Source organism: Corylus avellana, chromosome ca1 (assembly GCF_901000735.1).
Source record: "Corylus avellana chromosome ca1, CavTom2PMs-1.0".
Classification (NCBI taxonomy): domain Eukaryota; kingdom Viridiplantae; phylum Streptophyta; class Magnoliopsida; order Fagales; family Betulaceae; genus Corylus; species Corylus avellana.
The window spans coordinates 34,262,628-34,288,368 of NC_081541.1; the positions used below are offsets into that span (position 1 = coordinate 34,262,628).

The window sequence follows — 25,741 nt, forward strand, 5'->3', positions numbered from 1 at the left end:
TCTAAATGTTGTCTTAGTTCACTCATATTTTAGTTTTGTTAAATATCTATCACCATAACATTCTTTAAAAAAAAAAAAAAAAAAAAAAAAACCAATAGTATAACCAAATCATCGTGTGTTGTGTGCAACCAATCTTTTTAGGTGGGATTGGCTAGGGCTTGCTGTGGTTTTATTCTAAGGTGTGTGTTGCTAATTTTTGTTAAAATACTTGAGTGTGTTCCTATAGATTCCCATTAACGCATCCAAATGGTATCTTTTGGCCTTTTGACCAATTTTGTAAGAGGAATTTCTTGTGTCTCTATTGGTTTCTGGTTTTTCTTTTTTTCTTTTTGGATGAATATATATACTTGTGTGGGTGCATGTACATGTATCCACTGTCTGACATGGAGTGCAATGAAAACACTGCTTTCTTGAGAAAGCACTATCAAACCATGGGATATTTCTTCCTATCAAGAGGAATATCTAATAAAGGCAAAATATCAGAGCAAATGCTACCAAAAAACCTGGTTAAAACGTTTTATTTAGGTAAATTATGGGTGCAAAAATAAGCATTCTTATGAACTTTGGTGGCTGATTTCAATGATGCCTGAAATGGAGACCTTCCAATATGAAATTGGGTTGCAACTGTTCTCATTCTTGCATAGATTCCACCCTCTCCATGCTGTGGATGGCCAATTGGCCATGGCATTTCAAAAGGCATTAATGATACCATAAATCAGCCTAAGGCTCAGGCACAACAAGAAGCCTACATCTAATAAGAAATTTTTCTACCCTAAAAGTTATTTTTATTATATTTCTTCAATAAATATACTAACTTAAACATCATAGGCTCTCCCAATAGTCGTCAACCAACGCCACTCCGGTGATCTACTATTTGGTTCCACACTCCAAAAATTTGCTTTTACAGCTAGCTGTCACCACTCTAGAGGTGTTTTTCTTGTTTTGTGAGTGACCTATTGTCCAATCAAACCGTCCAAAAATCTAGTTTTACATGTTTATACTAAATGATCTTTATACAACAAAGGTGTAAAAGGAAATGGATCCAATCTGAGATTGTGATTGTGTGGTCCTAATGTGCAAGAACTAATTGACATTAATGTACTTGTCATGGTTCTCATGTTTGCATGCAGAAGGTTTCTCTATCTAATGCTACTTTTGCTTCACGGCCTTGGCTTTGGGAAAGTTAGAATAGCCTTTATGAAACAGTTGGAGACAATTGCGAAATGCACCCAAATCCTTCTACAATATCTTCCCCTTTGTTGTTAGCGTTTGAGACAATGTTTTGTGGCTCCAATATGGACAATTAATGTGACATTATCATCATTTGTGTTACATGCAATATGGACAATTAATGTGAAAGAGCAACTGTCTGAGCATTTATTTAGTCTGTCTGGACATATGCATGCCCTGTCCCGTTGTGCTCGGACCTCGTTGCACCACGAGGCGCTGTCAGCCTAAACAAAATATCAATGTCTAAGTTTAAGTAAAGCTAACATGATAACAATCTCTATAATCTCTGCCCGTCCGAATGGATCCTCCGGTGTCCCACATGGATTTGAGCCATACTGGGTCTAAGTCTTCAAAGATAACCCGTATCAAGTCCTTCGCCACCACCAGCTGGCTGTCCGAATTCATCATCGGCTAAGCTAACTAAACCGCGCAATTTATTTATAATAGAGGGGAAAAACTCAAAAACTCTTTTGATAAACTAGTAAACAAAAATTTGTATTTAACCTATTATATATTGAACACTATGTTCCTAAAGTATTTTTTTTAAGGGAAAAATGTAAATTCAGTCCTTGTGGTTTACCTGATTTGCAATTAACTCATTACGGTATTAAAATGAACTCAAATGTTCCTGAGGTATACAAAAAAAATAATTTAGTCCCTACAGTCAAATTTCGTTCACTGACTTAACAGATTCTAATAGCGTAAAACATTAGAACTAATATAATTGTGATACTTATCCTATTTAAATCAATGTCATACTTAGGGAATTTGTTAAATTAGTAAACGGAATTTGATTATAGAGACTAAATTATATTTTTGGCATACCCCATGGACCTTTGAGTTCATTTTGATACCATAGGAAGTTAATTGTAAATCAGATAAACCAAATGGACTAATTTTGCATTTTTTCTTTTTTTTAAAAAAAAAAAATAATAATAATAATAATAATTCCTTGTTTAAATAGCCTATGTTCCTAAAGTAAAGCAAAAGTTTGTGCGGAAAACAACAGAATTAAGAAGCTCACCTCCGTCACTCTTCGGCCTCCACTGTCTCCCACTACTCTCTCTCGTCGCGTATTTAAACCCTTTGGCTCCCTCTCAGTCTCTGCAGGGATGATCACACAAGCGCACATTCTCTCCCAAAACCCTTCCTTCCTCTTCTTCTCTCCCAACCCTTTGATTCGCGCTCACACCGCCTCTCCCGCCTCGTTCCTTACTTTCAACAAACTCCCGAACCGTCGCTTCCCACTCTCTCTCTCGCTCTCTCGCCGACACGCAATGGCCTCCAACTCCGAGCTCTCCAACGGCGTCATCGCCGACGCCGTTAAAGATTCCGAACTCGATCGCTTTGCCGAGGTCGCCAACACGGTCGCCGATGCCGCCGGAGAAGTCATTCGGAAGTACTTCCGGAAGAAGTTCGATATTGTCGACAAGGAGGATCTGAGTAAGCCCCTATGACTATGCCCTTCATATCTCAGAGTGGGAAATTGGTTTGATTTTCGATCGGACTCTAGGAACCATACCATGTGCTTCAATTGACAAAATCGAGGAAAAGAAGAAGTTTTTTTTTTTTTTTTTTTTCCTTTGAGGTTTTCTTATCAGATATCAAGAAATCGCATCAACTAATCCAAATGGTAGGTGGGTTGTGTTCAATGTTCTTGAAAAATCTAGAAAATTGTTAAGAATTTAGAAATAATTATAATAAAAAACTTAAATTTCTGTAGCTTATGCTGTTCTGATGGTAAAAAATTTAAATAACTCATAGGAGATGTAAACATGATTTATTATGCATTGATTAAGCTAAATTAATAGCTCACATCACGTGTAGTGGCAATATGTACCAGCAAGTGTTAGATAAGGATGATTTGATAAGAAATATGAGGTTTAATGTGGTTCAACTAATCCTCTTTGTGATCAGCAGTTCAATTATCCTGTAAACCCTTATTGGGTTTCCGAGAATACAGAGGAAAGTGAAATATGATAAAATCAAATTTTTAAATTTTCATGCTTTATGCCATTTATTTCCTGAAACTGTGGTACTCGCATTCTACTAGGCTTAGTTTTTTTTTTTATAAGTAATAAAAAGCTCAAGGCACTCCCAAGTACACAGGAAGGCCATAATTTTAGTAGGCTTAGTTGAAGAGAGACTATTGCTTAGTTTGGTCCCGGAAGGCCATAATTTTAAAGAATTGCAAATTGAAGTTCTCTTCGTTCTCTGCTTTTGTAAACACCCAGGCTAAGAATAATAGTGTGTGGCATATTTAGACTTAGTTGTCACATTAGGTCTTGTCTTATTGTTCCAGTCATATTTACTTGATTCGCTTGCAGGTCCTGTAACAATTGCAGACCAATCAGCAGAGGAATCTATGGTTTCAATTATACTAGAGAATTTTCCTTCTCATGCAATGTAAGTTATGACCCTGGGCCCTTTCATTTACAGCTCTTCCGATTTTTTTTTTTTTTTTTTTTTTTTTTTAATTTTTTTATGTGAGATGCTGATTTTTTTCCCTATATCTTACTGCCAAGTTATCAAAATATTTGAAATTGAAATTGCAGTTACGGAGAGGAGAATGGGTGGAGGTGCAAAGAGAAGTTTGCGGACTATGTTTGGGTTTTAGATCCAATAGATGGGACAAAGAGTTTCATTACTGGTATTTTTCTTTATATCTTTGAAATATTATCACCATTGAGGTTAAGCTTTTCCAAGTATACACAAATAATTCTAAACTTGTATTTTACTCCAGGAAAACCCTTGTTTGGTACCCTCATTGCACTGCTATACAGGGGTAAACCAGTAAGAATTCCTCAGCTGCTTTCTTAGTTCATTATTTTGGAGTTGCATTATTTGGGTTTAATAGAAAAGGTCGGATTGTTTTATTTTTTACATTTGATAGGTAAAATGCTATTTTTAGAAAATTTTAAAAAGTAAGGGAGGGAAAGGAAAGTAGTCCTTGTCACTTCAGTATATATTGCTTTTGGTTGACAAGGTTTTCTCTCTAATTAAGCATGCAACATAAACGTATAATCTCTGGGGCATGTGAGTTGTATTACCTGTCAAATATTCTTGTACTAGATTTTGTTCATTTAATTTGTCACGTTGTCTCATGAGTGGAAATGTGCAAATTGAGTTTAGATAACTGCATGGTTAGTTCATCTTGTGAAATTAGTCATAAACTTCTAAAAATTATAAGCATGTTTTTTCAGATTCTTGGCATAATCAATCAGCCTATTCTAAGAGAAAGATGGATTGGGATAAGTGGAAGGAGAACAACACTAAATGGACAAGAATTGTCTACGCGCTCTTGTGCAAAACTGTCACAAGCCTACTTGTATGATTACTATATTTCTTCTGAAGCAGAAAAAAAAAGTTAGCAGAAAAAAAAGTTTGCAGGAAATAGAGCATGTGATGTTTTTTCCTTGCATCTGCATTTTTTTTGGGAGGACATTGAAAATGTCCGTGCATAAGTTTTGTAAGTAGTGGATCCATAACCCGTTTTCTTTTCGCGTTTCTTCTCTTTCATTTTCTCTGCTTAGGTACACTACAAGCCCTCATCTATTCAGTGGAGATGCAGTAGAAGCATTTGCTCGTGTTAGAAACAAGGTCTGCATTTATCTGCTTAAAATTGATTTTGAAAAGGCGGTTGCTTGCGGTATTAAGAATATTTCCCAGTAATATGTGATACTGCTGTGATGTGCTTATGATGTCATAAATCTGTAAGAAAATCATGATAATATGGTTAGTTTGACTGTTTTTGGTAGTGTTTTTGTTTACTCATTTTTCCCCTCTTTACTTCATTTTATGTTTGCTCTACACCAGCCTTTCTGACAAAATTTTGGGCCAATTTTAAGTTCTGTTGCCGGATGCCTTGCAGTGTACAATTGTTGATATTTTGAGCAAAAATGAGACTTTTGGCCAAATTTAATGGTTTCCTACTAAACAATTAGATTTGACATCTCTTATACTGCAAAACAAAATAAAATATAGATTTATTGATAGCCAATTCTCTTTTCCAACTTTTCTATGATCTGCAGGTAAAAGTGCCATTATATGGCTGTGACTGCTATGCTTATGCTCTTTTGGCTTCTGGTTTTGTGGATCTTGTTGTTGAGTCTGGTCTAAAGGTAAGCTGCGGACATTTTCATTTCACATTGTTGATATATGACTAGGGCACCCTGGACGTGTGGCTATGTGTATATCTCTGTCCTAATTGTGGACAAGTGTTACTAGGTATTCAAAATGAGGCAAGGAGTGAACATGGTATGACTAGCACCTTTGAAGTAGATAGTTGTGTCCAGGTTTTTCCAAGAAAACAAATAGGCTGGAAAAGAAATTCTGATAATTTTTGGTGGTTACTAGGGAAACTACCAAATACTCATATTTTCTGTAATATTGACACCAGAGTTTCTCCTTTTCTGTTATCTTTTTGGTTTGTTAATGATCTTATGCAGAAAATATAGTTATTATGCTCTCATCTAAACAGCATTGTAACTTTTCTTTTTCTCAGCCATACGATTTCCTTTCACTAATACCTGTAATAGAAGGTGCTGGGGGTGTTATAACTGATTGGAAAGGAAACCAGCTTCACTGGGAGGCTTCTCCGGACTCGAGTGCAACAAGTACGCTTATCATCTGCAATGCTTTCTTTTTCTAAAAATTCATTTCATTCTGGTTTTGCAGTTGTTTTACATGGTCAAATCCAATTGATGAATTTAGTTGTAAAATGCCCCGATGCTTATCGCCTTATTTTCCAGGTTATAACGTAGTGGCGGCTGGGGACAAACAGGTTCACCAACAAGCTGTAGATTCATTACAATGGCCGTGAACATTTGCACTGAACTGTAAAATGTAAAAGACTATTCCCTAAAGGATGTAGATGGGCCATTAGAATTCAAAAAATTGACTGCAAAAAAATCAGTTAAGAGGATGTGAAGTTTGTGCATATTGGAATGCAATTGCAGGGCAATTTTCATCTGTAACATATATCTACCTTTCACTTTTTATCTTTTGTCACAAAAACTAGTGGACAAGATTGGAACCCCTTAGGAATGCTTTTTATGGAATTGAAATGCTTCATGTCAACTAAGTTGAAAGAATTCTTTCTAAGCTAGTTTAGAGCTGTCATCAAGCATAAGGCTGATCAAGCCGTCTACAAAGTCCATGGTGTTATTAATGGTATGAAATGAGCAAACATTAAGCAAAGGATAAAGATTTTCTCCGAATTAGATTAGAGAAAATTCGTTCAATCCTGTCTATAAAATAGTCATGTATTCTTACTTTCCATAAAACAGTCATGTATTCCTATTTTCTTCAACCCAATTAATAAAATGGTTATATATCTTTTGAACATGTAAGAAACACACGTTTTTTGATAACATGAATAATAGCGGGCGTCGCTCCTGCAACCAAATGGTGCTCATCTCAGCTCTTCCTATCACTATTATTTTAGGTGATTTTGTATCTTCTTGAGTTTAATCCATGTTAACTTGTCCCCACAAAAAAAATAAAATAAACATTGAAGGGTGCACAAAACCCGCCCACCATACTTCTAACTCGATAGTCGGTACCAATCAGCTTTCAACAAAAGCGGATCGAATGTCGGATATCATTGTTGATTTCAACTAAAGTTGGGTCTGAAGTCGAAAACCCAATTCTATATTTTTATATATTTTTTAAAAAATTTACTTTGGTATAGAACAAGCATAAATTTTTTGAAAGCACCCATATATAATTCCAACATTTCATACGTATGTTAAAATGAAAAATTTTAGTTATCCTCAAAGCTCGTGGTACGCGAGAAACAATCAACAAGCACTGTGAAACACCGAAGACATTCTAAAATCCACTTAGCAACCTCGTATTATAGAAATTGCTAGAGTTTTCTTAAGATAATTACAAATCAATATTGTTCTACTTTGGACAAACCCAAATAGGTTTTTTTAACTTGCTTCCTAAGGTTTCAATTTCAAAACTTAGGTCCTTAGTTTTTTTCTCTAGTTTCAAATAGGTCTCTTCATCGATCTACCATCTAATTAATTAATAGTATGCCACGTCAAACCAATCAATTAATATCACGTAGTTCTCGCCGTGTTCTAACTGTCGTGCGACATAACACATTTATGTCAAAATATTACAAAATATACGCTAAATAAAGATTTTTTTTTTTAACTAATGGATCATACTTAATTAACTGTAATTTTGTTTTCAGAGTCCATTTTTACCACTATGAAGGAAAAGCCTAACTCCACATCTGTCCATTTGTTGCATTTAATACTTTTCATTTTCTCCATTAATTTCACCCTTCTTCTCGTATTCTTTTGAGGTAACTTCACTTTAAATCCCTAAATAACCATGTGATTTGATAAGCCTCCCCCAAACTTCAAAATCTCTCAATTTAAACCTCTAAACTTTCAATTGCATTTAATTTGAACCCCTCCGTCAGATTTAGCCGTTAACTTTTAACGGAAATATTTAAAAAGACCAAAATATCACTCATTTTTGTTTTTATTTATTTATTTTTAATTTGGAATTAATGGTAAATTTGAAATTTTATAAAAAGTCGGGTATAAACATTATTGTCTCACTTTTAACGTTTAAAATCTGACGAAGGAGTTCAAATTAACTGCAATTGAAAGTTCAGGAGTTCAAATTAAGAGGTTTTAAAGTTTGAAGGGAGCTTGTCAAATCGCGTGGTAATTCAGGAGTCTAAAATGAAATTACCCCTATTCTTTTTCTTTTTCTAAAGATATTATTGCAAGTATTTCCTGAAACAAAGTTCAGCTTTTTATATTGATCCTGAATTGAGAAAATTATATATACAATACAAAAAAGTTTTTAGCGGAAGGAAATTCATCTAGCCTAATCTATTAAACTGACATATATCCTTAAAAGTATGTGATTTTCACATGCATTTTTAATAGAGCATGTGATTCTCACATACATATGCTTTGAAAACATATGTCAATTTAATAGATTGGATTGAAAAAAAATTCTTCAAACCCAAATCGAGAAAAAACTGTCATCTAAAGCAGAATCAACAGAAGTACATGGATAACTATAACCTCATTATATATTACAGATAGACTGATCAACACAATGCACTTTATGTAGTTCACTATTTAGTATACACATGCAGCATAACTAAATTTGACACACACATTCTTCTAAAGAAGCTACATATATATAACACATATGAGGGTTCAAAACTTAGGTATTTTTTTTTAGATATATGCCATATAATATAATATAGAAGTTTGCTTCATTTATTTAGGTACTTCCACTCAGACTGCCAATCTGGAAGGCTAAAGCATCGATCAGTTGGGTATGAGTTTGAAAGGAGGCTTAACAAAAGCTGGTGATGGATCATATCTTCCATAGTCTTTGGTGTTAACCTTGAGAAGCCTTTCATGGATGGTGTCCTCTTCATTGTTGCGAGATGGTTGCTGTGGCAACAACAAATCAAATCCCTAGCCAGTAAAAACTCAAAAAAATAAATCAGTAAATCTGACAAATAAGGAAGATTATTGAGCAAGTTTAGATTTTAAAATAATTAAATTATTAAATTTTATCATTTATTATCAAGTTTAAGCTTTTGAAATTAGTTATTTGACATGATATCGTAGCAAAAACCCTAAATTTGAAATCAAAAGGAAATGGTTTTCGGTCCGTTGTATTCCCTAGCCAATAAAAACTCATAAAAATAAGTCAGCAAATCTTTAAATAAGGAAGATTATTGTGCAAGTTAAACCTTGTTCATCAAACAAAATTTACATGATTAGTGTTAGATTATAAATTAAATAATTAAATTCATTATTTATGATCAATTTAAACTTTTGAAACAATTCGTTATTCAACCTCATATCACATCTGAGATCCTAAATTCGAACCATGCATGTTCCTAATAACTCACAGCTCAATTCTATTAAATATTTTACGTGTTAGACCCTACTTATTAGAAGAAAGTTTCAATCCACCCCGTAAAGTGTTAGAATTCATCATTTAAGTGCCTTAATGTTCTGTCAGCAATTTTTCAGGAAAAAGTGCAAACTTTTTGAGAAACGTTATAACGGTACAATTCAACCCTACCCTAGTGCTTTTTATCATGCATGCATCACATGAAACGGCTACAGAAAGAAAGAACACCTCCACCCCACCCCCACACTCAAAAAAAAATGATCAAAGGAAATAAGAGAACAAACCTCCTTAATTGCTTCAGCTTCTGTATCCAACTCATTGAAGAACTTGGACTGTCGGCCTGCAGCAAAAAAGCAATTCAAGCAAATAAGTGGTTTAATCTTCTCCAATATATATGCTGCATATGGAAGAAAGTTTCATCAAAAGAAAAGCCCATTTTGTTCACATGCCCTGAACTAATATAAGCAACAGGCAAAGAAGATAAAGATCAAGCCGCATGAAACTTTTAATGAACATGATGGTTGTCAGCAGTTGATGTGTGTGTGTGTGTATATATATATATATATATATATATATATATATATATATGTTGAACTCCATCTTCAATAAAAGATCTGACAGTAAGTACAAGTTGCATGCACGAAATTAAGGCTGCAGCAAAGTGAGTTAAAAAGACCCACCTGCCAGACAAGTTGATAAAATGAGAGATGCTGAAAAGAGGAAGAGAAGGCTGAATTTGCTGAGAAGAATGAGACGACCCATGTTGAGCAGGCAACTTTGTGCAGTTTTCTAATTATAACCTCTTTTTCTCATGCATGGAGAATAGACCAAATGATGCTTCCTTTCTCATTATAAGGAGCATAAAATTGACTTAAGAGTGGGAAACTACTAAGTCTTAGAGAGAAACTGAAAATTGACAGTCAATTATAAAAATCAAAGTTTCATTCTCTTTTACTTTAAAAATTCAAACAGAAAAGGGGATGGAGACCACTTTCCTGTTGTTGGGGCATGCACTAATAAGTCTACCAAGTTAGTGGATTCACTATATTGATATATATATGTTAAATAGTACTCCATGACTATGAGGGTGCACCCTTAGTGGAAATTATCAGATTACCCCTCACTTATAAAAACAAAACTCAGCTAGCTAATATTTTCAACTTCTTGGTTTTTCACAGAAATTAAGGGTGGCTCATATTCTCTGAACAAGGGAGTAACACTAGTCTCTAGTATAAAGGCCACATGAAAGAAGCATAGCGGAGCGAGTGGAATGTAAGCGAAACGAGAGGATGCAATGAGATAATTGGCTATAGAAGTCGTTTCACTTTAATCATCAAACTTGGGGTGCCCAAGTTGGCTTGAGCCAACAATATTGATCAGATTAACCCACCATATACACTTCCGTTTTGAGTCTATTGTTGAAGAGCCTGCCATTTTTTCGTTGTTTTGAATCCTATAAGCCTTTCCCAAATTTGCTTAGAAAAAAAAAAAAAAAAATTAAAAAAAAAAAAAACCATCATATACAATTGTGTTGAAGTCATTTTTTTTTTGTGAAAATGATAAATTTAATCATTTAATTAGTATTTGGACATTCATTCTCCAAGGTGGGCCTAAGGCTGTAAATGAACAAGTTTGTTCGACAACGTGGTCATATAAACTCCACTCAAATTCAGTTCCTTTAATAAATGAGACAATCTTGAACACAAAATTAGGCTTGATCGATCATTAAATGAGCTATATTCGTATAAATTCAGTTTGATTCATACAAACTCGTATAACTTCATTTTTATTATTTTTTATAGCATTATTTTAATTTCGAAATTAGAACATCTTGAGTAGAGATGAATTCTCTTCTTAATATAATTACTGTTATTGCGAGTCTTGCTATATGTGTGTATATGTGTAGGTATAAATATGTGTGTATATAAAATATGCAAATTTGTGTATGAGGGTGGAGCCTAGAATTGTATTTTTAGGTTTCAGTTGTATGGGGTGAAACGCATGCTTGGTGATTAGGGGATTATTTAGGGTTTAGGGTTGGCATAAAATAGCTTTTGTGGATGACTAGTGCTTTCAATTATCGTTAAAGACAAGGACCACACACCAAATGCCACTACAAGGACATTGCACTGGTGGAGAATAAAGAGATCACCGTGAGATTTAAAATAATCTTATCTCTTTTGCTTCCTTTTTCAAACAATTAAAGTGGTGTTAGGACAGGACCCCTTCTATATTATTAAATTCAATCTTCCCCTCCTACTAAGCACTCAATAATTGTTCAATGATCTACTTAATTCCTAGCTCTCTAGGTTACTTCTTCAAACACCAATCATGGTTGAATGCCAAACCATGATTAATTAGTGTAGGTTTTATGTGATCAAATGGTTTAGTTATGTTGGGTTTGCGGAACCTGAGGCAGTTCGGTCCATCAACCAACTGGTCTGAGAACATTAGCACGTCGTTAAGTTTTTCCCGTGATTCCCGGCACATATGAGTATGAGGAAATCATGTCATAGGAGTCGTGGGAAGTAGCTGGGGAACATTTGCAATAGGGAAGTCTTCAATGAAGGCGTGACATGTATCCGACAGCTACGGCTAATCTATTATAAAAAGTGGCAGACACCAGGTAAAAAGAAACTTTCAACCCCTTCCTTTAAACACTATACATTTGCTTTCTTTTAAATCGTTCTCTTTGATTTATACTGACTTAGGCATCAAAGCTCTCGTTTGCCGACACACTTCAACAAGCTCTTTCTTGCATTGAGATCACTGTGATGTTTTGTCATTACAAGCTAGCATGAAAACATAGCACTTGGCCATGTTGCCTTTTTTGAGTTCTCCTGAAAAGAAGAGGCCACATGTGAAACCTAGTTTTGTGATGACTTTAACAATCATCTCCAAGAATAAGCTTTGGTCTTTTTTAGGTTACTTTTGGACATCCAATAAAGTGAATTCTGTTTCTTTTCTTTTTTTTTTTTGTTATCTGAATGTGTTTTGGTCTTCAGTGGTTGATATATCTTTGTTTTTTGGATTCTTTGTCCCCTATAGGATCCTCATATTCACAATGCGTTTACTTTACTCTTCCTTTTTCTTTTCTTTTTTTTCCTTTTTTTTCTTTGTGTGTGTGTGTGTGTGTGTGTGTGTTGGAGGACCAGAAAACCAAATAATCAATAGTAATCCATAACAATAAATAATTAATTTATGAAAAAAGTTATATGAGTATTAGGGTTTAGGAGTTCTTCTCTTTTATTTAAGGAGAGTGAACCATTCACTAGATATAATCAGGATTCATGAGAGAGAATGAGAGAAAAAAAAAATGGAGCACAATTGGTTTGGCAAAAATATTTTAAATTTCAAAAAATTAATGAATGGAAAGTCGTGTTATATATTACTTAATGAGTAACAATCTTATCAAACTTTGGAATTCAGCATTTAGAGTTTAGGTTTAGGATTAAGGAAAAAGAATCGAACAATTTGTTTTCTTTTATTTTTTGCTTGAAATAGGGTTAAAGGCTGTTTAGGGCCTAGAGTTTTAGGGTTTAAGGTTTTTATTGCTTAGGGTTTAGGAATTAACAAACCCTAATATTCCTTACCTCTTTGGCTCTTCTTTCTTTCCTGCTGCTGGGGTTTTTTTCTTTTAATAAGGAGGAAAAGAAGAGTGGTGGGTATGCTTTGTGATATCAAAATTATGTAGAAGAGAGACCACCAAGGTGGTAGTTGAGTTGGTAAAGCAGCAGGGGATAAGATTCAATTCCCTTCTTCCTTTCTTCCTAATGGTCACGGGTTCAAACCTGCTTGCGGTAGTAGTTCGCGAACCAGATGCTACTAAAAATGAGCTTTACCAACTTGCACTTTGGTGGGGCTGTGGTGACGGATTCGCCTTCTCAGACAATAGCTATGGCTCAAAACCGAACATTCTACAGCAAGTGAGAACTCTGATGGTCACGCCCAAGAGGGAAAATTGCACTGGTCGCCCATTCCCGCCTTTTAATCTAGGAAAAAAGAAAATTTGAGGGGTAAAAATTTAATTTTGGGGGGACATTCTATAAAAAAATTTTTAAAAAAAAAAAAAAAATCATAAATTTTAAAGGCAATTTTAAAATTTTAATGTCCCCCATGCTAATACACAGTTCCGCCCATGGTTGTGACAATGCAACACCACACCATCCTTGTTGCTTGTCTATTAGGGCCAACCCACAATGTCATTCAAAGAGTACGAATGCAAGCCAATATAAATCCCACTATGATTCTCCAATGCTGTAGATGATAAGTATTACTCATTGATCTTAGAATAGATTAAATTCATACAAATTTTAATGATGCTCATCAAACAAAGGCTCTTTTTGTTAATGCTTTTAAGAGGGTGTTTTTGTTTTTGTTTTTGGTTTTTTTTTTATAAAAATAATAGTTGTAAGTTTTTTTTTTTTTTTTTTTTTTTTGAGTGCTTTAAGTTTTGAGTTGTTTGTCAACATTTTTGTTTTGAAAGATATAACAAAAAGGAGAATGAAAAAGGTCAACAAACAAACAACTAATGTAGAACACACTTAAGGTGGTATCAAATCAAGGTCAACTTATACAGCATGACAAGCTGATGGTGGTTCTAGGCCATGTCTTTACTGCTGTCTCATCATCATCATTAGAGATGGTATATGAAATTGGTAAATTCATGGTCCAAGATAATCATAAAAACATGGCAAGTCTCAAAAGAGATTTTTTTTTTTCCTGGAATTATTGATGGCATATCAGCTATGTAATCTTCTAATGGATTACATAGTAATTAGTAGAATTTGTTACTTTGTTAGCCTAGTTGATAATATTGATCCAGTTCTTACTACAGAAGAATTTTTTTAAAAAAAAAAAAAAAAAAAAAAAAAAAAATCCATAAATTTTGTTTAAGGAATTATTAAACTATCTATCTAAATGCATGTTTTGTGATTCTCACATGCATTTTAGACAAATGTTAGTTTAATAGGCTTCGGAAAAAAAACTTTGTCCATACAAAAAATGTTAAAACCCTAATTGGTAATGAAAATAGGAATTCTTGTTCATTGAATTGTCTGCTAAACACTTCACTCCTTATGAACTTATAGACTGCAAGTTACATGCTAAAGCATCCATGAACAAACTACAGATGGACAGGAATTAATCAACAAAGAAAACATTGCTCAAAATCCACTAAATGGGTAAGAATATGTAGAGCCAAACCCACAAATATCCAATATGCAACATATTAATATCCACAGATGAAGCAGATGCCCTCATAAGTGTCCAGATTACTATGATGATGAAGCAGTGTCTATTGGTTTGTCACTTTCATGCCGCAGGCTGTTTTCTCTACTGTAAGGAGCCTTGGCGCCCTGAAAATAATCGAGAATTGATTGATTAGAAAATGAACCAGACATAAATATAAAGGGGTGGAACATTGATTCAAGCTACTATAATATTAGCAGAGCTACTACTTACTTGGAAGATTGTCCCCAGCTTTTTCAATGCATTGGCCCGCATTCTCAGAACATCCTTGGGAACACTGGGGTCTTTGAGAACCTGAGACACCGCAGAATCAAAGAAGCATTTCTTAAAAATGCACCTAGAGTTTTTTTTTGTTTTCTTTGATTAATTCTGTAAGCACTCAAGTTTCAGTTTATTACATCCTGTTGATCTACTGGTTTTAATATAACTTTGAGCATGTAACATGTATGAATTAAATAGTCCTACAGGCATTGACAATAGAATACATCTCAATAGCCAATGAGCAGCACTATCAACAATCACGGGAGATAAAACCCTTCCGACCAAGTTGAAACGAGTTTAGTTTTCATGTGTCGAATTTGAATCTCTAACAGGTCAATGATATTTGGGGTAGTTGTAGTTCCTACATAGGCAGCAAGGGTTGCACAATTGATCTTGAGCCTGCTTTCACAAAGGGGTGTTTGGAAAACTTATCTAAATTGAATTGGGCCACCACAATCTTTCGTGGTAACTCAGCACATGGTCTAGCACAAAGAACAAACAAAGGGGAGGGAGGAGAGGATAAGGTCAACTATCCACTATCCAGTCTAAAAAGATCATTATGAACAAGGGATAACTAAAATTACCCGGCACCAAGCCAAAAGGTTTTAGCTTGCTCGAGAAATTTTTTACTTTTTTAAGCTAAAGAAAGGATATATTGAAACTCACTCCTTGGCAGACACGTGATAGCGTAGACTCGATATCAACCACATTAATCTGCCAAAGGGAATTAAGCATGACACTCTTCTTGTCTTCGATGGCTTTCAGCAAGTTCTCTTCTTTGTTTTCTCCTTGGTTAAGCTTGGTCAACTCATCCTGCATCTGAATTAAAGACACGGCACCTACACATTCAGAAAGGCATAAGCTAGTTGCACTCATTAGAAAATTTGACAATGTCAAAAGTAATAAGAGCAATGCTACACACACTCCCACTCTCACACACCCTTAGGTGGCTCCCACTCTCACCATTGGATCAAAATCAATAATAATCTATCCCAAATCAAATGGTGAGAGTGGGTGACACGTCACTGACACCTAAGGGTGTATAAAAATAGGAGTAGGAGAGTGGGAGTATATGTAGCATTACTCTTTAATAAATAGGAAACCTTGATGGCAGATTTACAGTACCTGAAGCTGCCATTACTTGGGATTTTATCTTGTGTCCTTTATCCCGAACCCATTCTGCTAAGAACGGTACCTTCATATATCGTATGTCTTTTCCAAGTTCTTTTGCAGCCTTTCTCGTGTAAATATAACCAATGGTATGTAGCATAGCCTCACCAAAAGCTGATGACAGTAGCAAAAATGAGCAAGAAAATTGCAGTAGGTGACAGATGTTTTAGCATTCATTAGTGCCTTTCTTGCTTCTACATGCATATATCGCGCAAAGTTTTGCTTTAAAAGGCAATAGAAGTAATTTAAAATGCTTATCAAACCAGGCCAGAGCAGATGATAATACCATCCACTCATGTAGTACATATCGTACACATTTCTGAAGTAAAAGTGCAAACCGCTTCCATTCACTGGTCCCTTTGTCACATGAAAAGCGACTAAAAAGTGTGAAAGGAAGATTTCTAAAAACCAGTTGGACCCAGCATAAACCTTCCACCAGATGGGTAATGCAGTCTGCTAATATGGCAACCAAGTGGCTGGCTGACCACTTTGGATTTTGTGCTTGGTGAGAGAGGGAAATAAATAACACTAAAAGAGTATATTAGATTATTTTGCCGATGATATTCTTGAAAACTTGAAGTGTTCTAGTTTCATCTGATTTAATATTTTCAGGAATCTCTCTTAAATTAGAATGTCAATAGGTCCCTCCTAAAATAAAGTAGCTGCTCCTCAAATCATGCAGCCAAAAATTTATTTGTATTATGTACTCATCAGTTGTCTTATTGACCAACCCATTGAACTTTTAATGTTGAGCGACATGCGATCTAGAATGGAACTGAATAATGTTCATATTCCTCGGGCTTCAATTTACAATGCCATGGGCATCTAGAAAAAATGATAAGAGTATCTCGAAATTTACCCAATAATAAAGCATTGTTGTTAATGTAGGCTGAAATTGCACAGATGATCACTTAAGAAAAATAGATATGCTTTGGAGAGGAAGAAAAGGAAATAAGAGAGAAAATTTAAAATGTTTAAATGCCAATAAATATCTTTTGCAGCTAAGTACAAACTGAAGCCCTGGGATACTCTAGTTATAATGATATGCTGAACAAGAAATTACAGGTCTATGGTAAGGAATTTGAGATTCAAATATCTTTAAATATGCATTGCAAATCTCAAGGATGAAATGAGGAAGAAAATCTCAAGCGACATGGTCTGCTATTATGTGTAAAATGTATGTCTATTGAGAGTAGAGGAACTGCTGGTGCCACTCTGAATTAACTCTAGGTAGAAGTTCTGTATTCTCTGGAGAATTTCCATAAGAAATTGCTCGTTAATGAAGAACCAAAAGATTAGGTGTATGACCTGAACATGGTTTGATAATTTTAAAAAAAGCCAAAAATACCATGCTTACTCTCTCATCAAGCCCTTTTTATGAATATCAAGCCCTTCTATGATACAATGGTTGCGCATGTCTTTCCGGTGTCGATTAATTACGATGATTTTCTTGTTCGCTTTTTCCTTTCTAGTTAGGTGATCATTTTGTATACTCTCAGTGTACTTTAGAGCGCCTTTACGCTTTTAACAAGACTGATTATTACTTATCAAAAAAAAAGTAATAGAAACAATTTCCAATTTGGTTACAATCTAATGTCTGTCTTTATTCTCTAGAATAGTTTGAGGTAGCTAGTAATAAAATACTTTTTGTTGAGATAGATTCTTCGAAGTCGACACTCTCCAGATTTCTAAGTTTTTCTAATAAAACAATGCACCATCTGTGTGATTAAAAATTACCAGCTTGTGACAGGCGCCGCGCTTCTGAACTTGCCCAGTTTATGAACTCTTCTGTTCTAGCATCAACAAATGGTTGAAGGCGATTTTTCAGTATTTCTATGAGCTTTTCTTCCCTTTCCTTCTGCAATGCCTGTACATGAAGAAACAGGCAGGAGTTTCAGTTACGTGAATCAGGTCAACCTTTTATGAGCACTAGGGAAAGAAGTATACACGCATCTTCTCCAGAATTCTTTGCTTTTGAGCCGCAGGATCTTGTGAATCTTCATCAATTTCAACAGATGCCAAAGAAGCCAATGCGAGCTGCCCAACATACTCTTCAAAGAACTCGCTACCAAAAAGCATCCCAAATACAGCTGAAGGATCCAACATGGGGTCCCTGGCAAAGAAAAACTAGTCAATAGATTCAGCATGTTTTCACTTGAACCAAATAAACACATGACGAGGAGAATGTAAAGCTTAATACAGAACCCCATCAGATCATATATGAGGACAGCTAGGTCTTTGATACAGAACATGTAAAACTAATAATTAATAGCCTGGTTCATCTATCATTTTTTATGTGCTAAATCTTGTAGTCAAAATGTCATTCACTTCAAATTAAAAGCTCTGTTACAACCCTATAAAACTATCCATAAAGTTTCTTTCGAACGATAGGTCATGCTGCTTTCTTGCAGAATCACTTCACTGCATAAATTTCTTCATATAACCAAACGGAAACATTTGTCAAGGAAGTTGGACAAGTTCTGATGTAATAGAATTATCAAAAGAGCTGAAGCTAAGGTAATTAATTTCAGAAGTTCATTTCTAAGCAACTAAACAAAGCACATGCCATTTTATAGAAGAGTGAATGGTCTAAACATATGCTCAAAGCACCTTTCACCTCCTCCACCCCCCACCTCCAAAAAGAAGAAACAAGTTGGCATAAACTTACGATAGTACTCCTGCCTTTCCATGCTCGTCATATGCTTCACGTTTCTCAGGATCACTTAAAACTTGATAAGCCTCACCAAGTGCCTTTACACAAACCAAAACCAGAAAATTAGTACACAACAAAAGAAAATAGAAAAACAAAATGAACAGAGAAGTATTTAAGACAACGCTAAGATGCTTCTAGAGCCATACAAGGAATCAGGGTAACTTAAGAAAAAGCCATGTGCTGTGTTGAAGCACATCATGTCTCATCCACGGTAATGCATATCAAACACAATTCTAATCCTTTACAAGAATCAAGTGATAAGAGATTAGAAGCAAATAAGTGATAAAGTATACATATATCTAGGAGTCTTTAGATATAAGAGTCTTTAGATGTATAGCTATCTTGAGTTGTGCTGTAATCAAACTACATTTGTAATCTCTATATGTATCAATATCTGCTCACAGAGATGAGCACGGTGCAAAGCTATTTCAATCAATTTGGTGTGTTCTAATATGCTGTCATGACAATAGAACATGGATTATGGTCTATGCATTTGTTTTGGAGTAAAACATTCTCCAAAAACATTTTCCTCGTTTTTCAATGTTTAGTGCAGGTAGAAAATACAAGTGAATGGAAAAAGATTTCTGAGTCAATAGCAAACTTGTTAAGGGAAGAAAATGAGGTGTAAGCAATTTTCTGGAGCTTTTCTCACCCTCTCTTCCCCACCCACTCTCCCTGAACACAGCACCACCCACCCTCGAAAAGAAACACCACTATCCCCCTCCGACACCACCTCCCTCTGCCTTTTGCCCGCCATACCCCTATCCCCATCATAACCCCTCTTCACCACTCAAGATTTCCCTCATCACTCTATGTCGCAGCCACCCAACAATTCCCTCTCCCCTGCGTTGCAGTGCTCCCACTCAATTGCAAACCCCCACCCTTCCTAGTTGCCCTCCTTTCCACTTTCCCCTCCCTAAAAAAAAAGGGAACTCCATTTCGCCATTGTAGTCCCCCACCCCCCCCTATCTGCAGGTTTTTATGGGATGCCTTTTTTTTTCCTTTCTGAATTGTTGGCAGTGCTATTTGGCGTTATCTAGCAATTTTGAGTGATTTCCAATTGGTTTCCAGTTGCCGTGGGAAAATATTTTTCATACCAACTAAACAACGGAAAAGATTTTTGATATTATTTTTTCGGGTCTCAACCAAACAATAGAAAATCAATTATGTTCCCAAAATATATTTTGAACAGAGAGCATTTTCCTTCAGAAACCATTTTACATCAAAAACAAATACAGACTATACAAGAACTTAGTTACTCAAAATAGATTTGGACAACTTGGGTTTTCCTTTCTGGCAATGCAAACTAGGGACAAATCAAAAGGATTTTCGCTTTTGGCATTTGGCTTTCAAAACATTCTGTATTTCTCAAGATGAACAAACTAATAATAAAGTGAACAATTATTAAGTTACATAACTCAAGAAAACCATATTCTTGTATAGAATACACAAAATTTATAAGTATACCTGGAAATTTTCAGCAGCTTTTGGATCTCCAGGATTTTTGTCTGGGTGAACTAGCCTTGCCTGCAAAGAACATGTAAAATATTTTACAAACTTATACATTATGATTAGTCTTTTTCTTCTCGATTCAAGCTAAAATATCTGGGTAAAAAAAGAGTTCAAAGATGGTATTAAATCATACTCATTGATGTAGGACAACACCAGGAAAAAGAAAAGTGTTGATTAAGCTTGTTTTATGGTGGACCATGGTAAGGCATCCCACGTCAATTAGATGCCTGCTCTCCAATGGGTATATTTATTTGTTGAGCTTCACCACCTAGTAACTTAAACTTTAAGGTTGGATACATTAACATGATTTAGAGCCTGATTTGATTGTTCTGAACTTGAGTTCCTGGTTATAAGCATATCTACTTATTCTCTTTACCTACAAAAAGCTTAGGAGAGCTTCAACATCATTGTGATTGATGGGTCAAGTCTTGTCTTTTTTCTATCGTTTCCCCGTCAAAACTTTCACACACAATGCAAGAGTTAAACTGCTAATGCAACACAGTAAAAGAAAAAGTATAGCCAGTGAGCCAATAGATCTGAATAATGTGCCTACACATTTTTTGATAAAAGGGTTAATTATACATCACACCCCCAGTGATCTAGCTGAATTCGAGTTCCCAATCTGTGGCCTAAAAAGTTATACTTTGCCCATTTGATGCAGTCTCAAATCGTTACAATTTGTATGCATAAACCGATTCGACCCCATATGGGTAAGATTGGCAACTCGAAGGCAACCCAATTTCCAAAATTGCTTCCAAAAACTAAATCATAGTAGAAGTAAATGATATGGGTTGAATTTGAAGTGAAAGATTTACCTTAACATAGTAAGCCTTCTTGATCTCGGCTGAAGAAGCGTCCACATTGACGCCCAGTATATCATAATAGGCGGATTCCTTCACCATCACTCTTAGATCAAAGCTTCTAGCAACACACCCAACAAATCACCGAGCTATTTGGGGCGACGATACGATGGATGTTTTGTTCGAGCTTGTTAGAGCGACCACACACACGGCTTTCGATCTCTGATCCCAGCCTAGTTTCTTTGTGGCAACACGTGTCGTTTACCCTCTTCGCCGGTTTACTCGGTGCTGGCAGTTCGACAAAGTGACATGTTATTCTGCTCGGACATAATTCTTTCCTAAAGCATGTGGCTCTGTTTATTAGTTTGAAAAGTACGAATTAAAAGTCCAAATAATTTTGTGTTTTTTTAGTTTTTTTAATAAAAATTCAATATTGATTGTGACCGACAAGTTAATTAGCATAGTGAGATAATTGACAAAAGATATATACCATATATTTTATCTCATAATATTAACTCATCAATCTTCAGATATTTTTTTAAAAAAATAATGACTAATTTAAATGATGATTAGGACTGTCAGGTCAATATTGTGGAATATTACATCTCTTTTGTTTAAGTAATGGTAGAAACTATATATTTATTTCATTATGCTTATGCGACCGTCTCAACCTACCTTATATTAATATTTGTTAAAAAAAAAAATTGGTAACTTCACTTTAAAGTCCTGAATTACCACGTAATTTGACAAGCCCCTCAAACATTAAAACCTCTCAATTTGAACCTCTGGACTTTCAATTGCAGTTAATTTGAACCCCCTTTCGTTAAATTTAGCTGTTAACTTTTAACGGCAATGCCTAAAAAGATCAAAATATTCTTGATTTTCATTTTTTTTTTCTAATAGGTTAAATTTGGAATTTTATAAAAAAATTCAAGGGTATAAATGTCATTATTTCACTTTTAAAGTTTAAAATCTTATGGAGGGGTTCAAATTGACTACAATTGAAAGTTAAGGAGTTCAAATTTAGAGGTTTTGAAGTTTGAGAGTGCTTGTCAAATCGCATGATAATTCAAGGGTTTAAAGTGAAGTTATCCCTAAAAAAAATTAAGAGTTGGTTGTGACCGGTACGACAGCATTGTTAAATAGTTGTGAGATAAAAAAATAATAATAATAAGTAATTTCTAGCATTTCTCTGTTTGTTTTGAAAATAGAAAACATAACAAAAAAACAACGGATTTAACAAATTGGGTAGTTTTCAAATATAAGTGTTTACTCCATGACGTGCTAATGAAAATCGCATTGAATAACATTTCTCTATTTTTAATGGAATTAATAATTCTTATATACATCAATAGAAAGAGCCTTTGGATCCAATTGGAGGGGGGGGAAAAAAATGTTGCTTTGGAAGGACGTAGAGAAATAGAATTTGTGGATTGCGTAGGAGACCAATGGGCAGAGGTAGCCAGCCCATTTGCATATTTGTGGGAAGGCCTGCTCCTTTTGTTCCCCCATTTCAGATTGGGTTTGGGCTTTTAAGCTTGTGTGGAGCTACTTCTAATCCCCTATTTCATTTCACTACAAATCTAACCATCTTGGCCATTTACACTGTTTTAGAGATTTTTTTCAAACTTCAAATATTAATTTTGCCAAAATTAGTATTTCCTTTGGTTATATAGTGAGGATTCTGTGTCTATTAGGCTGGCAGCAACTATGGTGGGCCAGGTTGGGCATTGAGGAGGAGAAGACGGATACGAGTGAGGAGCAAGTACAAGAATTACTCCGTCAATAACAAGTGAAGCTCAATACATAGAAGAATTATGGAATCGGAATTCAAACTTGAGAAATTTGATTATTTAATCAGTATTTTAACACGTATTTCATTTGGCTGATGTGAATTGTGAACCGCTCCCAAAAAAAGAGATACACTTTAAAGTATTTTATTCAAATTGCTTTAATTAGGTGCCTAACAATCAGAATATTGCACTGTTCTTTTATTCCATCCGTGTAGGGGTAAATCATGTAGATTTTAAAATTCATCAATCCTGTTACATGATGGAGATTAAAGTAATAGTTTAATTAGTATATAACTTCAATAATTTAGAAATTATCCTAAACAAAGCCAATTACATCACCCCAAGTTGTGACCAAAAAGTGTAGGGCCCTTTTTCTTTTCAAACTTCTTGTTCATTAGATGAAAGAAAACAATATAAGAAGCAGCAAAGAGACAATAATATGCATATAATTTTGTTCCTTCTAGGTTCTACCAATGCCATTTCGCCTAGAACTTGAAGCTTCTGTTTTTTTTCCCTCAAATTCTCTGTTGGTGATATATATTCGATCCAGATCTCTAGTAATCTGTCACTCGGATCATCAGTAAATGCAAGAAAGCCTTATAAGACTCATTCGCCAAAACAAGTTGATCGATTGTTCGAGACCTGTTTGGGTAGGTAAGTTTCGTGAAAAATTCTCTCATATTTATTGTTCGAATTGCTAGCAGTACTTTGTTTATTAAACTAATATGTAATATATGAGATTTTCATGTACATTTTCTAAGTCGGTTTAAAGAAAATTATTCTAACCTTATTTGGAAGAATACTTTGTTGAATAAAAAATTGATGAAATGAACAACTTCAACCAGGATTGCAATTTTATTGATAGTAGTGGGAAGGACACGCATAGCACATTTGAGGATTAAAAAGCAATGAATGACGTACACACTTTGATAATAATAATAAAAATAAATAAAAAGTCTCATAGGATATATTCACACTTTTTCACTTTAAATTAAAAAGTTTTCAAAGATAATTTATGTAATATTTAATTCAATGTTCCAATTTAAAACTTTTATTCTACTATCCTACTAAATTACTATTTGTCCCAAGCGCTTTGATCAACAAACAATTGTTATTCTAACCCCATTTAATTAATATTCTAATAGCTAAAATCATCAAAATAACTTACTTCAAATAAATTCTTAATATATTACTAATATCCCGCTAACCGAAATCATTATCTTTCTCACTTTTGTTTTGTAAACCTAAAATGCAAAAGACTAAAAAATCTTTTTACAATTATGTCACGTCAAACACTTTTCAAGCAAAAACTCAAAAAATACACTCTAAAAAATATTAACAAACGAAGCCGAACATCGTCTCATGCGAGCGGTTCAAGTGCAAGGTTGCCATATGCTCTTACTAACCTAATGTCCTTAAAACTTATTTTTCAACAAGCAATCAAATCAAAAAAGGAAAAGGAAAAGGCAAAATGATATGAGATTTCATCTTCATTGATCCTTCTTTTACATGATGGGTCCCTATAATGTTGGTACCATATTTGCTTTTGTCTTTAGATTGATGTTAGGTACTCTGCCTAACCTAAATCCACAGATTTTCTTCACTTTTATCCCACTGTTTAGTACATTTTCCCTAGATATTTTAACAAAATTGTAAAAGATTCCCTTTTTTTTGTTTTTTTTTTTTGTCTGAATTGTAGTTTTATTCAGATCGCACGCAAACAAAAAAAGAGAGAGGACAAGTGCAAAATCCACCTTATTAAAGTATTGATTAATTGATTAAATTTATCTCTTCTTATTAGTTCTAACTTTTAGGACAATTGGTAATTTAACATAGTATCAGAGCCTGAGATCTTAAATTTAAACTCCAACTCTGTCAATTCACTCCATATTTAAATCAAATATTCCACGTGTTGGGTCTCACCTATTAAAGGAAAGTTTTGAGCCCATACATAAGGAGTAAAGCTACAAGTCTCTTTTGTGTCCCTCTCGAGTCCCTCCAAAAATGATGTGGCTATTAAAATCACCATTGGGCTTATAATTTATCATTATTAGATTTTGATCAAATGATAATTTTAATAACCACATCATTCTTGGAGGGATTCAAGAGGAACACAAGAAGAACTTCTAGAATTACTCATACAATAAGAGCGAGTGTTAACATATTGATTAAATGATTAAATTTACTTCTTCTTACCTTTTTACCGCCGGGACATTTTTTTTTTTTCTTCAGATTTTACTAATAACAATAAGGGCTCGTTTGGTTCGCGGATTAAGTATTCTGTTAGGAAAATGAATAGCTATTACTAGGAATAGAGAATGACGGAATTGAATAGTTATTCCTATTCTTTAGTTTGGTAACAACATATATATTTTAATGGGAATTGAACTAAAATTACCAAAACCCCACCCTTCTTTTTTTTAAAAAAAAAAAAATTAAAAAATTAAAAAATTAAAAACCTAGAATTACAGGGGTGCCTGGCAGGCCACCCCCAGCATGACCTAGGGGTGGTCGCACCACCCCTGGAGCACCTTTCACCCCAAGGTGCTCCAAGGGTGGTGCGACCACCTCCGATGGATCTGGCCACCCCCGGAATCTCATCGGGGTTGGCCAAGGCCACCCCCGATGGCCCTGGGGTGGCGCGACCCATTGGGGTGGTCGGCCACCGACATAATTTTTGTTTTTAATTAATTAATTGATATTTTTTTAAGTTTGAGATTAAAAAAATTAAAAATTAAAAAAGTTTTTTTTTAGAAAATTTAGTCTTTTTCATAAGGAATAACTATTTCTCTCATTTTTTGAGAGGAATAGCTATTCCTGTGTAGATGAGATTAGTCATTCCCATAGGAGTAACTAATCTCAGGAATAGACTCCTACCAAACAATTAAATGACTATTTCATGGGAATAACTATTCCATTCCAATTGTCTATTCTGCGAACCAAACGGGCCCTAAGTATAACTCCATTAGTAGAAGTTCCAATACAAATTTATTTTTCTGTCTTCCTCTTGTCAAAAGTTTAACTAAACTTATAGAAATATTTAAGTAAATGAGATATTATTTATATTTTATATTTAATTTTCAACTTATTTTATTAATTAA

At 34.6% G+C, this 25,741-nt stretch overlaps 3 protein-coding genes across 6 annotated transcripts; 1 reads left to right on the forward strand and 2 right to left on the reverse strand.

Moving 5' to 3' along the window:
- The first annotated feature begins 2,217 nt into the window (after positions 1-2,217).
- Positions 2,218-6,313, forward strand: LOC132184145 (bifunctional phosphatase IMPL2, chloroplastic). Its single transcript, XM_059597662.1, has 9 exons — positions 2,218-2,673; positions 3,558-3,636; positions 3,786-3,880; positions 3,974-4,023; positions 4,434-4,558; positions 4,764-4,830; positions 5,262-5,351; positions 5,735-5,846; positions 5,982-6,313. Exons 1-9 carry the CDS (start codon positions 2,343-2,345, stop codon positions 6,050-6,052), a joined length of 1,020 nt encoding a protein of 339 aa, XP_059453645.1. The 5' UTR covers positions 2,218-2,342; the 3' UTR covers positions 6,053-6,313.
- Positions 6,314-8,278: 1,965 nt separating this feature from the next.
- On the reverse strand, positions 8,279-10,077 carry LOC132190183 (protein CASPARIAN STRIP INTEGRITY FACTOR 1-like). 4 transcript variants are annotated; one of them, XM_059605104.1, is made up of 3 exons: positions 9,822-10,077; positions 9,426-9,481; positions 8,279-8,669 (listed from the first exon to the last, which is right to left on the reverse strand). In XM_059605104.1, the coding sequence occupies exons 1-3, from the start codon at positions 9,901-9,903 to the stop codon at positions 8,541-8,543; spliced, it is 267 nt and encodes an 88-aa protein (XP_059461087.1). In that variant the 5' UTR covers positions 9,904-10,077; the 3' UTR covers positions 8,279-8,540. The 4 variants fall into 4 exon arrangements, with proteins under 4 accessions (XP_059461087.1, XP_059461080.1, XP_059461101.1 ...); XM_059605097.1 differs by having other exon boundaries at positions 8,279-8,693; XM_059605118.1 differs by lacking the exon at positions 9,822-10,077 and adding an exon at positions 9,591-9,652.
- Positions 10,078-14,160: 4,083 nt separating this feature from the next.
- Positions 14,161-21,178, reverse strand: LOC132190175 (chaperone protein dnaJ 10). Its single transcript, XM_059605086.1, has 9 exons — positions 20,863-21,178; positions 20,003-20,062; positions 18,491-18,573; positions 17,770-17,935; positions 17,560-17,689; positions 15,778-15,936; positions 15,319-15,491; positions 14,605-14,685; positions 14,161-14,498 (listed from the first exon to the last, which is right to left on the reverse strand). The coding sequence occupies exons 1-9, from the start codon at positions 20,947-20,949 to the stop codon at positions 14,418-14,420; spliced, it is 1,020 nt and encodes a 339-aa protein (XP_059461069.1). The 5' UTR covers positions 20,950-21,178; the 3' UTR covers positions 14,161-14,417.
- Between the last annotated feature and the right edge of the window lie 4,563 nt (positions 21,179-25,741).